Here is a 13,339-nt window from a genome sequence, read left to right as displayed (position 1 = left end):
AAAAATCCTTCCACAAGACAGCTAAATTAACTGCCAATTTAAAGCAACACAATGTTGCACAATGATGCAATTGTGCCAACTGCATTCATATGCATCTCTCACAAATATGTAGATTTTGTGCCCTTGTCTACTGCCACCCGTCCCACTTACCTATTCCCTCAACCATCTTCCCCTTGACCTCTTACACTTGGAGTCCACCACATCCCAAAACTCTTCTCCTTTGTGGCAGCTTCTCTGGTTACAGATCTTGGCCACATTTTGGTGCCCGTTTCCCAACTACACTCCTCCCCATGTTCAGGATCCATGTGCACAATTGGCCTCGATCCCAATTGTGTTCCATCGGCACCATTGATCCTGTTCTCGCTGTACTCCCTCACCACACTTTGCTCCGTTCCTCCTGCATTCTATCCTCACTCTTGGACATTTGTGATTCGATAATTAATGTTTCTGTGCGTGGAATTCTAAACTCATATGTGGTCAGTCTTTAGTTACAGATACTGACTAATTTGATGTGTTTTTTGTTCAGTTTCTGTTTTATTGTAAATTTATTCTAGTGGTTCCAAAAACAACTTTGGAGACTTTAAAACACAAGATAAATCCTTCTGCTGATCAAACTAGTCCCCAAGCTGTGAATGCGCTTTTGTATGCACCAGGTAAAAATGCATCCTTTTTTTGAAGTTATTAGATACTTTAAAACTACTTGATATAATTGTAAGACCTAAAATAGTACTTTTTTGTCTTCATGGAATATTACCAAATCTGCGGTGATGAAAATAAATCACTCTTAAACTGCATGAGCACTGATTCAGGTGCAAGGAAGAAAATAAATGTGACTAGTTGTGGTTTATTATCTATTATTACTTACTTGTATGGATTTGGTTGTATCAGCATCTCACTGTGAAAATATCCATGCTCTATCTTGTACTTTGTTTAATAAGAAAGGATGTACAAACTCTTTATTGACCTTGAGCTCTAGCTTACATTTGCCTGGTTGAGGAGAGGAAACCAAGAAAAATACATATAAGCAGTGGGGAGGTTGAGGAAATCTCACCGTTTGCTTGGTTATGTGTAATGTTAATTTTAAGTATTAATTTCTATCTCTAACTTAAATTAAGAGTACAAGGATTCAACTACACCCACCCTAATTTCCCTGCACCCACCATCTTTCCCTTGTTCCCATATGGACTCGCACCTATTTCTCCCCTCCTCCTTGTAGTGGCCGATTATTATATCGTTCAAGGAATTTTTTCCTCTAGCCACTATGATTGAAGACAGGGGTAAGGAGATAGTTTATTTTTCACATTTACAAGCTCTCCACGAGACATTCAATGCCGTCGAAAGATACATCTTCAAAACACAGTCTCTTGAATAATAGTTTATTTATTGTAGTAGTGAAAACAGTGAGATATTCATCCAAACTTCTTCTTGTTTAAGTACGTTTTGATCTTACTCGTAGTCAAACTCGTGCATGGATGAACTCCATGGATGGTCGAAAGCTGTGACCTTCCCCCATGCTTCTTCAAGACTAACTAACCATTACTAGCGCGCCTGCGTGAAAATCCCAGCCACAAACACACCTCCCGACTACGTAATAAATCCCATCCACATAATTACAGGCAGATAAAATTTAAAGGTAACTGGTCATAACTGCTTATAGTTTATAACATACTGAGTTAAGCTAAATGGACACTACACTCCTCCCATTGCACCTATATTCCTTCATCTTGCACCTCTGTCTTTTCATCTCTGACCTTTGTCCAACTATCTGCCTATCAAAAACTCCCCTTACCTGTAGCAACCTATTTCCTGCCAGGCTCTCCCTTCTCCCTTCTCCTCCTCCCTTCTACCACCCCCCACCCCCCACCCTCCCACTGAGTTACTCCAGTACTTTGTCTTTTTTTTTAAAACCAGCATTATTTTTGAAGCTTGAATCATCTCTTGTGAATTATCAAGTTAGAGTGAACAATTATGTTGTAAGCTAAAATAAGCAAGTTCGGTATTCCGACTGCGCATGCCCAGGTCATAGGTCACTTGTTATAAACAGTCTTGGCAACTGTGGTGCCGCATTGTGTGCAGTCTTGCGTTTCGTCCGTGGTCAGGGTTGGGCCTGGCTCTCTGGCCACTGTTGAGTTGCTGCTGGGCTGTTCCCGTCCCCTCCCGGGTGTCCCATCCCTGTCCGGAGGTGTCCGGGGTGGCCCTGGGCTGGCTCCAGCTCGGCTCTGCCTGTCCCGCCTTGTTGGCCGGCAGCCCTCCACCTCCACCGAGATCCTGCTGAAAATGGGCAGCCGCCGGCCCTGCTCAAAGACGGGCGATTCGGAGCCACTGCTGCTGGAGTTGTCCTGGTCGGAGAGAGAGTCTGCGGCCGGACGCCCGCTGGAGCTGCTGGTGTTGTTGGTAAAGATGGTGGTGGCAGCAGCAGCAACCTCCTCCCTCTCCCTTGCCCAGCCCCAAGCCCAGAGTCCAGGCCAGCTCCAACTCCAGGTCGGGGCTGAAGGCCGCCTGCAGCGCGGCCCATTCGAGCACCAGGCCAGAGGAGGCCGAGCCCAGGCTGGCTCTCTGGCGCAGGGGAGGCCGGGGCTGTTGCTCCTCCTCAGGGTTGTGGATGAAGTGGCAGCGGGTACCAGGTTCGATCCTGGCTGCGGACGAAGCGCTGGTCTGTGTGTGTGCAGCTGCCGAGAATGTCTTTTCACCGGTCCAGTCTTCCCCCCCCTTTTACCTTTTACAAATCCCATGATTACCTTGCTTTTTTCGGAATACCAAACTCGCTTATTGTGCTTACACTTTGACTTGGTATAATCTTTCTTCTATATCATTAAATTGAAACCATTGTGATGATAGAAATAGCAAAAAGTTTCATTATTTTTGTTTTTTTATTTATCCACATATGAAATTGTTAATTAAATACATTTTGTTAGGTAATCCAAATTACCCAGAAGAGGGCGCCAATGCAAATCCAAAGTTATGGTGTGCTTTAAGTGAAGGAAAAGTAGTGCTCATAGATGCAGCATCCTGGTGCATTCAGCAACATTGCATTCAAGTGGGAAACTCAAAATTGGTGAGTTTAACGCAAAACTACTTTCAATGGGGGGGGGATAAATAGACAAAAGGTGCAGGAGTTGGCCATTCGACCCTTTGAGCCAGCACCGCCATTCAATGTGATCATGGCTGATCATCCACAATCAGTACCCCGTTCCTGCCTTCTCCCCTTATCCCCTGATAAAGTGCATTAAGGATATGTGAAATGCACTTAGAATAATCCATCAGAGGTAATAAAACTGCATTGTCAAGGTGACAATTTGTTCAATTATTTTAATAAAATCCTGCTTAATTCAGAAGAATTATTGCAGGATTCTTGTCCCATTTTCAATTACAAAGTCAGCAGAATATTTGGTTAGTATTACGGTTTCTGCGTGTTAGACAGCTTTTCCTTGGGCTGGAGTCCATGAAGGATAATAAGTGGGTCTGTGGTTGTAGCCGGCTGTAAAGAGGAGTCATAAACACACTGTGTCTTTACTACTATTTATTGATAATACACAAACGTTGCTGCCCTAGCTGTACATGGTCTGTCACAGGAGCTAGTGAGAGATCAATGGGTGGGGAGGTTGCAATTATACTTCTGATATGAGGAGTGGTTAGTAGTGGTGAGGTCACTATATTAAAGGTACATGCACATGTCATTTACACCGGCTATTTCAAATTAAATTATTTCAGCTGGATTAGTTGCATCATACAATATTCAGGGAGTCCTGAACCAACTGGTCTCCAGAGGTGGGATGTCGATTAACATTTATAACTGTACAAACATTGAAGTTTAAAATGTGTTCCTACTGTTCCTTTAACAGAGCAGAGATGAATCATTCTGAGGTGCATTTTTATTTTTAATCTGTGAAACTAAATATATTCTTTATTGAAATAAGCGACTTAAATTAAACATTTATTTTTAGAACTGTATGTTGGGAGTGGATTCCAGCCAACTGTGGATAGGTTCACAAGATTCCTGTATTTACATAATAAATACTTACAGTATGTCCTGCAATAAACAGCTGACTGAACACTGCACTGATGTCACTGACATGGTCTTGGAGGATCAAGGCTCCACTCTCAGGTATCATGCTTTGCACGTATAATTCGGATGTCTGGAAGTTTATACTTTGAAAACATTTCAGGATTTGAAAATGAAATGTGAAGACTGAATGAATTAAATTGGATTTAATTATATTTTAATATGCACTTGTAAATACAGATTATGGAACTAAGATTTTGTTAAACTGAAAATTCTTTTGCATTTCTAGTCAAAAATGCGTGTATTCATGCAGTCTAGATGGAAGTGTCATTTGCTGGGATGTGAGCACTTTGCAGATAAAGACTCATTTTCAGTTGTCCAACTGCCACGGACTAATTGCCATTCAACTCCATAACTGTATGCTCTGGTGCTGTGAGTATTAAAGATAATGCTTTCAAAAAAAAATCCGTGGTAAATTAATATCAGAGAAAAATATGAGGGTATGATAAATATTACTGCATTGTTTTACTGGGCAAGCTGTATTATAATTATTTTTAAAATTGCTGTAGAGGTATGTTGTTATGTAAACTTTGTAAAGAAACAAAAGAAATGGAAGCACGAATAAAGCCATTTGGTCCCAGTTGTGTGCTCTGTTCTTAAGGCCTTGGCTGATCTATTCCACACCACATTCCAGCAATAACCCAATATACCTGCATCCCTTAATATCAAATTATCTATCAACCTGTTTTAAATATAGACAGAGATTACATTTCTGTCGCCCTCTTGCCAGTGATTTCCAAAGATTCCAGTACATTAAATCCTTTGGGGGCATCCCATCAGTCAATGTATCTACTTTAGGTTCAGCCAACTTTTCTAATATATCCCTCTTATAAATCTTTAATGTATCTCCTGTCTTAACCAAGTCCTTTCTGACTATTACTTTGAAAGTCCGCAAATGCAGTCAGTACCTTAATAGTGTCCTATTTTCTCTTGTATTTTAGTTTTCCTCTTCTAATCAATGCTTTGGTTTTTTATTGGATTCTGAAAATTTCCCAACCTTCTGGTTTACTGCTTTTTCCTGGGATCATCGTAAGTTTTTTCTTTGATCTAATACTAACTTTAACAACTCTTGATAGCCACGGCTGGACCAATTTTCCTGTGTTTTTTGCCCAATACGTTATTTTGTTTGTCTGTTAAATGTTCGTACTGTTAATACTTCATATCCACATCGACTCAACAAGGTGTAGGAGATGCATTGCTGGAGGTGAAAAAAACTGGACAAGTTTTTCGTACGTTGATACTAGAAAATCCAAATGGCAGTCGAGCCTTTTTTAGCTGTTTCCTTGTCCTTCCTGGGGTAGGTTAGTAAGATATTTGTATTAAGTACTTCTGGTTGAGTTTTATTGTTATTTATTAACATTTTAATATTAGAGCTATGCAGTAACAATACTGAAGGAAACATTTTCTTTCGTTCATCTAACTTGCTTTCAGTGCCCACACAATCGATTATCTTCTCAAAATTTGTGAATCCAAGGAATGGAGTATGTGTGCAAGTGAATGGAGTGTGTATCAGATGACAGCAGATATAGATTCCTGTCAGTAAATATGGCTGAACTATATCAATCATTCACCGGCCTCTCATCCTGGGAAAGATATATTTCAGTAATGTTTCCAATAGTTTGTGAACTACTATGATCACTTTATCAATTAAATGAACTGTCAAAGTCATTCATTGTTTTATGTTCTCAAATGAAAGTCCTACTCCGACCAATAATTCCATCCCATCTTTTATTGCTTGCACTGTTTTTGTCTAATTCGAGAAATTCTGACTTCATGTACTTCAGTTACGAAAACTACCAAAGACTTCCAACCTTAATCTCATCCAACACCACCTCCTCTTCAGCCTAATGACAACTGAACTCTTGATTAGCACGTTTATCAAGTTTAATTATTCCAGTACTTATCTAACCAATTTCCCAGGTAGATAAAAATGCTGAAGAAACTCATCCGGTGAGGCAGCATCTATGGAGCAACGGAAATAGGCGACGTTTCGGGTCGAGGCCCTTCTTCAGACTGATGTGAGGGGGGGGGGGGGGGGGAGAAGAAAGGAAGAGGCGGAGACAGTGGGCTGTAGGAGAGCTGGGAAGGGTTGGGGAAAAAAGGAGAAAATGCGGGACTACCTGAAATTGGAGAAGTCAATGTTCATACCGCTGGGGTGTAAACTACCCAAGCGAAATATGAGGTGCTGCTTCTCCAATTTACGGTGAGCCTCACTCTGGCCATGGAGGAGGCCCAGGACAGAAAGATCAGATTCAGAATGGGAGGGGGAGTTGAAGTGCTGAGCCACCGGGAGATCAGGTTGGTTATTGCGAACCGAGCGGAGGTGTTGGGCGAAGCGATCGCCAAGCCTACACTTGGTCTCACCGATGTAGAGCAGGTGACACCTAGAGCAGCGGATGCAATATATGAGGTTGGAGGAGGTGCAGGTGAAAGATTGCTTGGGTCCTTGAATGGAGTCAAGCGGGGAGGTAAAGTGACAAGTGTAGCATTTCCTGCGGTTGCAAGGGAAAGTACCAGGAGGTTGGGATGGGAAGGGAAGAATTGACCAGGTAGTTACGGAGGGAGCGACGTCTGCAGAAAGCCGAAAGGGGAGGAGATGGGAAGATGTGGCCAGTGGTGGGATCCCATTGGAGGTGGCGATAATGTAGGAGAATTATTTGTTGTATGTGGCGGCTGGTAGGGTGGAAGGTGAGGACAAGGGGGACTGTGCCCTTGTTACGAGTGGGGGTATGGGGAGTGAGAGCAAAGTTACGGGATATAGAAGAGACCCTGGTGAGAGCCTCATCTATAGTAGAAGAGGGGAACCCCCATTCCCTGAAGAATGAGGACATCTCCGATGCCTTGGTTTGGAACACCTCATCCTGGGTGCAGATGCGACTTAGACAGAGGAAGTGGGAGTAGGAAATGGAGTCCTTACAGGATGGGTGGGAAGAAGGGTAGTCCAAATAGCCATGGGAGTCAATGGGTTTATAGTAGATGTCGGTCAGTAGTCTGTCACCTGCGATGGAGATAGTGAGGTCTAGAAACGGTAGGGAGATGTCGGAAATGGTCCAGGTGTATTTGAGTGCCGGATGGAAGTTAATGGTGAAATGGATGAAGTCAGTAAACTTTCACCAAAAATAAACCAACTCCAGATGCTGCCTGTCCCACTGAGTTACTCCAGCTTTTTGTGTCTATCTCCTGCTTTCAGTGCACACACAATGGATTATTTTCTCAAAACGTGTGAATCCAAAGATTGGAGTATGTGTGTAAGTGAGTGGAGTTTGTATACGATGACAGCAGGTTTTTACTCTGCAGGTCTTGCATTGTCTTCCAGGACCACAGCCCTTTGCAGCCCATGTCATTCAGTGTCCCCAATTTAAAATACTCGGCATCCTTTTTACTGTAAATCCCATCATTCTCGCACACTGCATGAAGCCCCTGCAAGCTCGAACTCTGAATTTGGCCAATTTGGATTGGCCACACAGTTTGTCACTCTGTTGGGAGCATCCCTTCAAGCCTTTTGTTTCACATTCTGAAATTAATTTCCTAAGCCCTTCAGCAACATTGAACAGGCTGTAGTAGCCATTTAGCTTAACTTACTATGTTATAATTATAACCAGTTACCTTTAAATTTTACAATAATAATATATTTTATTGTCATTGCACATATGTGCAACGAGATTATCTGCGTGTAATTATGTGGGTGGGATTTATACGTAGTCGGAGGCGTGTTTGCGGCTGGGATTCTCGCGCCGACACCCTAATGATTGGTTTAGTTTAGTTTGAAGAAGCATGGGGGAGAGGTCACAGCTTTCGATCATGCAGGAGTTTGACTACGAGTAAGATCAGAATGTACTTAAACAAAAAGAAATTTGGATGAATATATTACTGTTTTTACTGCTACAGTAAAGAAACTATTAATTAAGAGATAGTGTTTGGAAGATTTATCTTTCGACGGCATTGAATGTCTCATGGAGAGCTCGTGAATGCATATCGATTATCTTCAATCATTCCTTAAACAATATGAAAATCTGCCACTACACGGGTCCTTCAGCCTACAATGTCTGTGTTGTTGCATTAATGTGCCTGTAAAACTGCAGTAAGAATTTTGTTGTTCTGTTCCCAATGCATATGAGAATACATTCTTGACATCTTTTTCTTCACCCTGTTATCAATTTTCCAAACGTTATCTCTGTAAGGTGCCTTTGTAAAGTAACTTGCACTTAGAAAAATATTCTGTAAATTATTAGAAATCAGTATTGAAATTAGTCTGCAGTTTGATAACATGCAAAAAATACAGGAGTGCCTTGCGTTATGTTATTTCAGGTAATTGAATTTAACCCTTAAGGAATTTACAAATCCCTACCATAAGACCTGGGATAAAGCATGAAAATGTGCCCTAACTTAATTTTATAAAGTAAATCAATAGTCAATATTTTTTTCAACTCCCATTTCTTGATGCAAACGCAGATGCTGCAGCTTTGTGTTACAGAAAATCACAGTATGCACTGTTTTCTAGGAATATAACCCACATCCTAACGCGGGGGGTCACCTGTGCATGATATTGGCTGTCAAGAAAGATCTTGCAGAGGGCAAAAAATCTCATTATGAAACTAAACATTGCATAAACCTCAGTGTTCAGCATGATACTAAAGAAAAAAACAGATGTATTTGCAAGAACTATTAAAATTATAACAAAAATACTTCATTCAACAATCATGCTTGTAAGCACATTATTGAGCTATAATGCTGGCAGCACAGTCTGTTCTCTTGAATTAGTGATTTACATCATTATCTCAAATGTTCTTTCCTTTAATATCTTGTTAGAAAAATCAACTGGTGACTGGATGTGCTGATAAAGGAGAAGTTTGTTTTTGGGATATGGAAAATCTATCAAAACCCTTGCAAAAGATTCAGCTTCAGGATTGCAGCAGTATTAATTGTATGATATTCGTCAAAAATCAGGTAATACATCATTATGTACATTTCAAGTTTATGTGATGGTTCAAAAATGTATTGAGAACCATACAATGGATAGCAATCGCAGATGAGTTTTGGCTTCTCACAGTATTTGAATCATTCAGCAACAGGCTCTTTGTCCCACTAACTATCAAGTGCCCACCTATACTGATCTTATTTACCAGCACTTGTTCTGTAGCCTCTATGTCTTTGCCAATTCATATCACAATCACAATCAGAATAATACTTTATTAGCGAAGTATGTTTTGCAACATACAAGGAATTTCATTTGCCAAGTCAGTCACGCAAATAAAAAGCAACGGAACACACAAAATACATTTTAACATAAACATCCACCGCAGTGACTCCTACAATACAATACAATCAATCCAATCAGTTTTATTCGTCACATTGCACATAAAGTGCAAGTGAAATGAATTTGTCAGCACCGGTACAATGAGAAAGAACACACAATACACGGTAGAAAATTGAACACAAACATCCACCACAGCAATCATCATGGTGGTGGAAGGCACAAAATTAGCCAGTCCTCCTCCATTTTCCCCTGTGGTCGGGACCTCAACCTTCCGCAGCCGTTGCTGCGGGCGTCCAGATGGTTAAAGGACAAGGTAAAAGTCAAGGTAAGTCCAGAATCAGCTCTTCCCCACCGGAGGTCGCGGCTTCAGGTTGGTGTAGGCCGCAAGCCGGCGGTCGTAGATTTAAAGTTCGCGCCGCAGCCAGAAGCCCCGCATACTGCAGGGCCGGCGATCTGGAGCTCCTCTCCAGGGATCCCTGGCGAGGGACCCCGCTCCTGATGGTAAGTCGCTACGGCGCCCGCGGTAGAAGTTGGCTGCGGGCCGGCGGTGGAAGCTTCTTCTTCCCCCCGGGTCCCCAACGTGAGATCCCGGGCTGTAGAATCCTCCGCATTCCTCACTGTGATGGAAGGCGAAAAAAGTTCAAATTTCTTCCCTTCAATTTTCTCCCGTGTCAGGGGACTCAAGCCTTCCGTTGACAGGACGATCTTGACTCCCGTAGCTGCGGTCGGGCCCTCTGCATCGGGGCAATCAGCTCCTGCATCAGGGGGATGTCAGCTCCCCCGCACCGGGCGATCGGACCCCGCGTCGGGGCTGGTCGAGCCTCTGCACCGTTGGAGCTCCTGACTAGCCTCTCCCGAAGTGGAAGTTAAAAATGGATAGGCATAGAGGGTACAGAACAAGTGCTGGTAAATAAGATCAGTATAGGTGTTGGTGGGGCCGCCAATCGTGTGGCGCCCTTGGTGGTGATCATTGCCATTCTTCCTAAATATCTCTTCTGTATCAAACTAGTGCTAAATGTTTTGTTTTCCAATGCATCTGGTTGCTACAATATTAACATAGTCACTCTAGGATCTGCTTGTTTCAGGAAGTTGACAAGTATTGACTCTTTTTGTGCATACATTTATTTCTTCCTTCAATAGAGAGCAGCAAATATCATAAGCATGACAATCTGTAGATATCATATTTTTAAACAATCTGATATCATCTTTTCCAACAAACGTCACCTATCCATTTTCTTGAGCGATGCTACCTGACATACCTAACTGAGTTACTCTAGCATTTTGTGTCTATTCCAGGAAGTCAAATGCTGCTTTCTCTTCTCTATATACATGTGAGGCCACTTTAAGTAGACCACAGACTTAAACATCAAGATTTCTCTGCTGATCAACATTCCGTAACAACCTACCATTTACTGTGTATGTCCGACTCCTCTTTGACTTCCCAAAATTCATCACATCACTTTTATTGGTGTTGCATTTTATTTGTCAACACTCGACACAGTGATCTGTATCTTGCTGTAACTTGGACAACCTTCCTTGCTGTTCACAACACCACCACATACACATCATCCACAGATGTACTAATAATTCCTCCTACATTCACAATCATCTCCTGGGTTCACTGTCCCATTACAACAGTAAAATCTATCATCACTCGGAGAGTATCTCATCACATACCGTTGTGCATCAAAATATCTCTTCATTATCTAATCAAGACATTAGGAGTGATCAGTAAATGTCCTTACCCTTATGAAGATAAAAGAGAGTGCAGATGCAGGAACAAGAGCAATACTTGCAACCTAATGGTATGAACATTGAATTTTCCAAATTCGGGTAACCCACAACCCCCAGTGTTCTCTCACGTCCACTCATTGATTAATAGTTTTCTTTGTTTACTTTTCCCATTGCTTACCCCCACTTTGTTCCATCTGCATATCATCCCCTTCACATTAGGTCCCATCTATAACCTACCAGCCTCAATCCCACTCTTCCTCCTATGTCTGAAAAGTATTCTGATCAATCTCCATTTGATTCTTCCAGCCATTAACTGAAACTAATATGTCATTAACAATACTGGCACATTTTCAGCATATAAAAAGAGGGCCCAAGGGAAACCAAGGTAGAATTTAACATTTCTATTGGTAAAGATATACACTTATAATGTATTCGAAGGAGTAATGGTGGCTAATGCTATTTTTAAACATTATTTCAGGTCTGGATTGGAAGCAAAGGATTGGACAAAGCAAATGGGAAAATATACGTGATTGATGCAGACAAATACTATGTAGAAAAAGAACTGGTGGCTCATGTAGACATGGTTCGAGCATTGTGCTCTGCTGAAAACAAATATGTTCTTAGTGGAGCAGGCAGGGAAGATGGGAAGGTTGCCATTTGGAAAGTGGACTAATTTTCTGCAATTTTAACCCATTTTAATATGGAGTTAAACACATTACGCAATTGTGCTGTCAAAGTGGAGAATAAAATGGAAGTCAACATCCTATATCTTTATGCATCTGTGCACATTTTAATTCAGATCTTTGTACAAATGTTTATTTCATAGAAGAGGCAAGTATTACTTCAAAGACAAATTACTGTAGATTCTGGAAATCTCAAAGTGATAAAAATACGTAATATGATGACATTTCATCAGATGTGTATATAATTGTATATAACTTTGACAATATTTTACGTCCAATTTGAAAACGTTTTTATTAAAGAATTACCCTTTTGTTTGGAGTCCTAGGAATCTTTTCTGATACAGACTGATCTTGTCAACAGATCAAATGTTTTTTGTGGTTCTGCCAGGTTCATCATCAGCCATGATCATGGTGGGTATCATGTCATAGGATAGAATAGGTGTTACAAAAGTTATGCAAAATATTAATTTTCTTTAAAGACAGTCCCTCAGAGATGAGGGTGACTCATTGCATTGGTGTCAATGTGAGTGGGTTCAGAGCTTGCTAACAAAGCCAGTGGGAGTCCAGACTATTTCACAGTGGGGCAGGTGGTTCGTTAAAAATCTTACCTATGTCCTGTGGTGCAACATAGACAGCCACGCTGATCTTTAAGTGGATCAATTTCCCTAGCCAGCCTTTTGAATATCGATTTCTCTAATTTCAAGGAACTCTTGCATTCCCCTCTCTGTCAATCCCCCACCCGAGTCGTCCTACAAGTTTCATTGTTCGTATCCCTTCATTATCACCTCCATAGTCAACAATGAACCATTGTGGGCTCCTTGGTTATCGTTGCCAGCTCGGATTTGTTCTGTATCTTTTCATACCTCTAGTTTCCCTCTCCCTTGACTCTCAGTCTGAAGAACGTCACCTCCTCCACAGATGCTGCCTGAACCGCTGAGTTACTCCAGCTTTTTGTGCCCACTTGCCAGATGTCCCTTTTCCCGCACTCATCCAATTGATCTCTGCGAGTTCCCTCCTAATGCCTCTTCAATTGGCCTTGCCTCACTGTACAACCTCAGCTTGTAAACCAGTCCTATCTTTTCCATAACTATCTTAAAACTAAACATAGATGCTGCCTCACCCGCTGAGGTTGTCCAGCATTTTTGTCTACCTTCGATTTCTCCAGCATCTGCAGTTCTTTCTTCAACATTAAAACTAATTATGGTCACTGGTCACAGAGTGATCCCCCACTAACATTCCAGTCACTTGCCCTACCTTGTTCCGTAAGAAGAAGTCCATTGTTGTGCCCTCTCTAGTAGGTCCCTCTATATTGATCAAGGAAGCTTTCTTGTTTATATATTTAGCAAATTCTACCCCGTCCAAGCACTTTGCCCTGTGGGTGACCCAGTTGGGGGTTTTGGGATTGAGGGTGGAGTAAGTGGCCAGAGCCAGTTGAGGCTAGGGCAATTTAATGTGAATGCATCAGGTATAGAGGCAAGCAATGTTTTTGGAAGGAACAATGCAAAAACAAAGGGGTGGCGCAGTGGTAGACTTGCTGCCTTACAGTGCCAGAGACCAGAGTTTGATCCTGATTACGGATGCTGTCTGCACGGAGTTTGCACC

At 41.8% G+C, this 13,339-nt stretch overlaps 1 protein-coding gene across 5 annotated transcripts in view; it reads left to right on the top strand.

Moving 5' to 3' along the window:
- Nucleotides 1–12,048, top strand: part of LOC129696221 (DENN domain-containing protein 3-like) — a 92,827-nt gene extending 80,779 nt beyond the window's left edge. For 2 of the 5 annotated variants that reach the window (XM_055633896.1, XM_055633897.1), the window contains 7 exons: nucleotides 555–653; nucleotides 2,916–3,055; nucleotides 3,945–4,105; nucleotides 4,293–4,435; nucleotides 5,245–5,360; nucleotides 8,873–9,010; nucleotides 11,533–12,048. In XM_055633896.1, the coding sequence (XP_055489871.1) occupies nucleotides 555–653; nucleotides 2,916–3,055; nucleotides 3,945–4,105; nucleotides 4,293–4,435; nucleotides 5,245–5,360; nucleotides 8,873–9,010; nucleotides 11,533–11,727 (992 nt within the window). In that variant the 3' untranslated portion in view covers nucleotides 11,728–12,048. Of the gene's footprint in view, nucleotides 1–554; nucleotides 654–2,915; nucleotides 3,056–3,944; nucleotides 4,106–4,292; nucleotides 4,436–5,004; nucleotides 5,093–5,244; nucleotides 5,365–8,872; nucleotides 9,011–11,532 lie in introns of those variants that run through there. The other 3 variants (XR_008723289.1, XR_008723290.1, XM_055633898.1) reach the window with 3 other exon arrangements.
- The last annotated feature ends 1,291 nt before the right edge of the window (nucleotides 12,049–13,339 follow it).

Source organism: Leucoraja erinacea, chromosome 4 (assembly GCF_028641065.1).
Source record: "Leucoraja erinacea ecotype New England chromosome 4, Leri_hhj_1, whole genome shotgun sequence".
Taxonomy (NCBI): domain Eukaryota; kingdom Metazoa; phylum Chordata; class Chondrichthyes; order Rajiformes; family Rajidae; genus Leucoraja; species Leucoraja erinaceus.
This window is presented reverse-complemented; position numbering and strand designations above follow the sequence as displayed.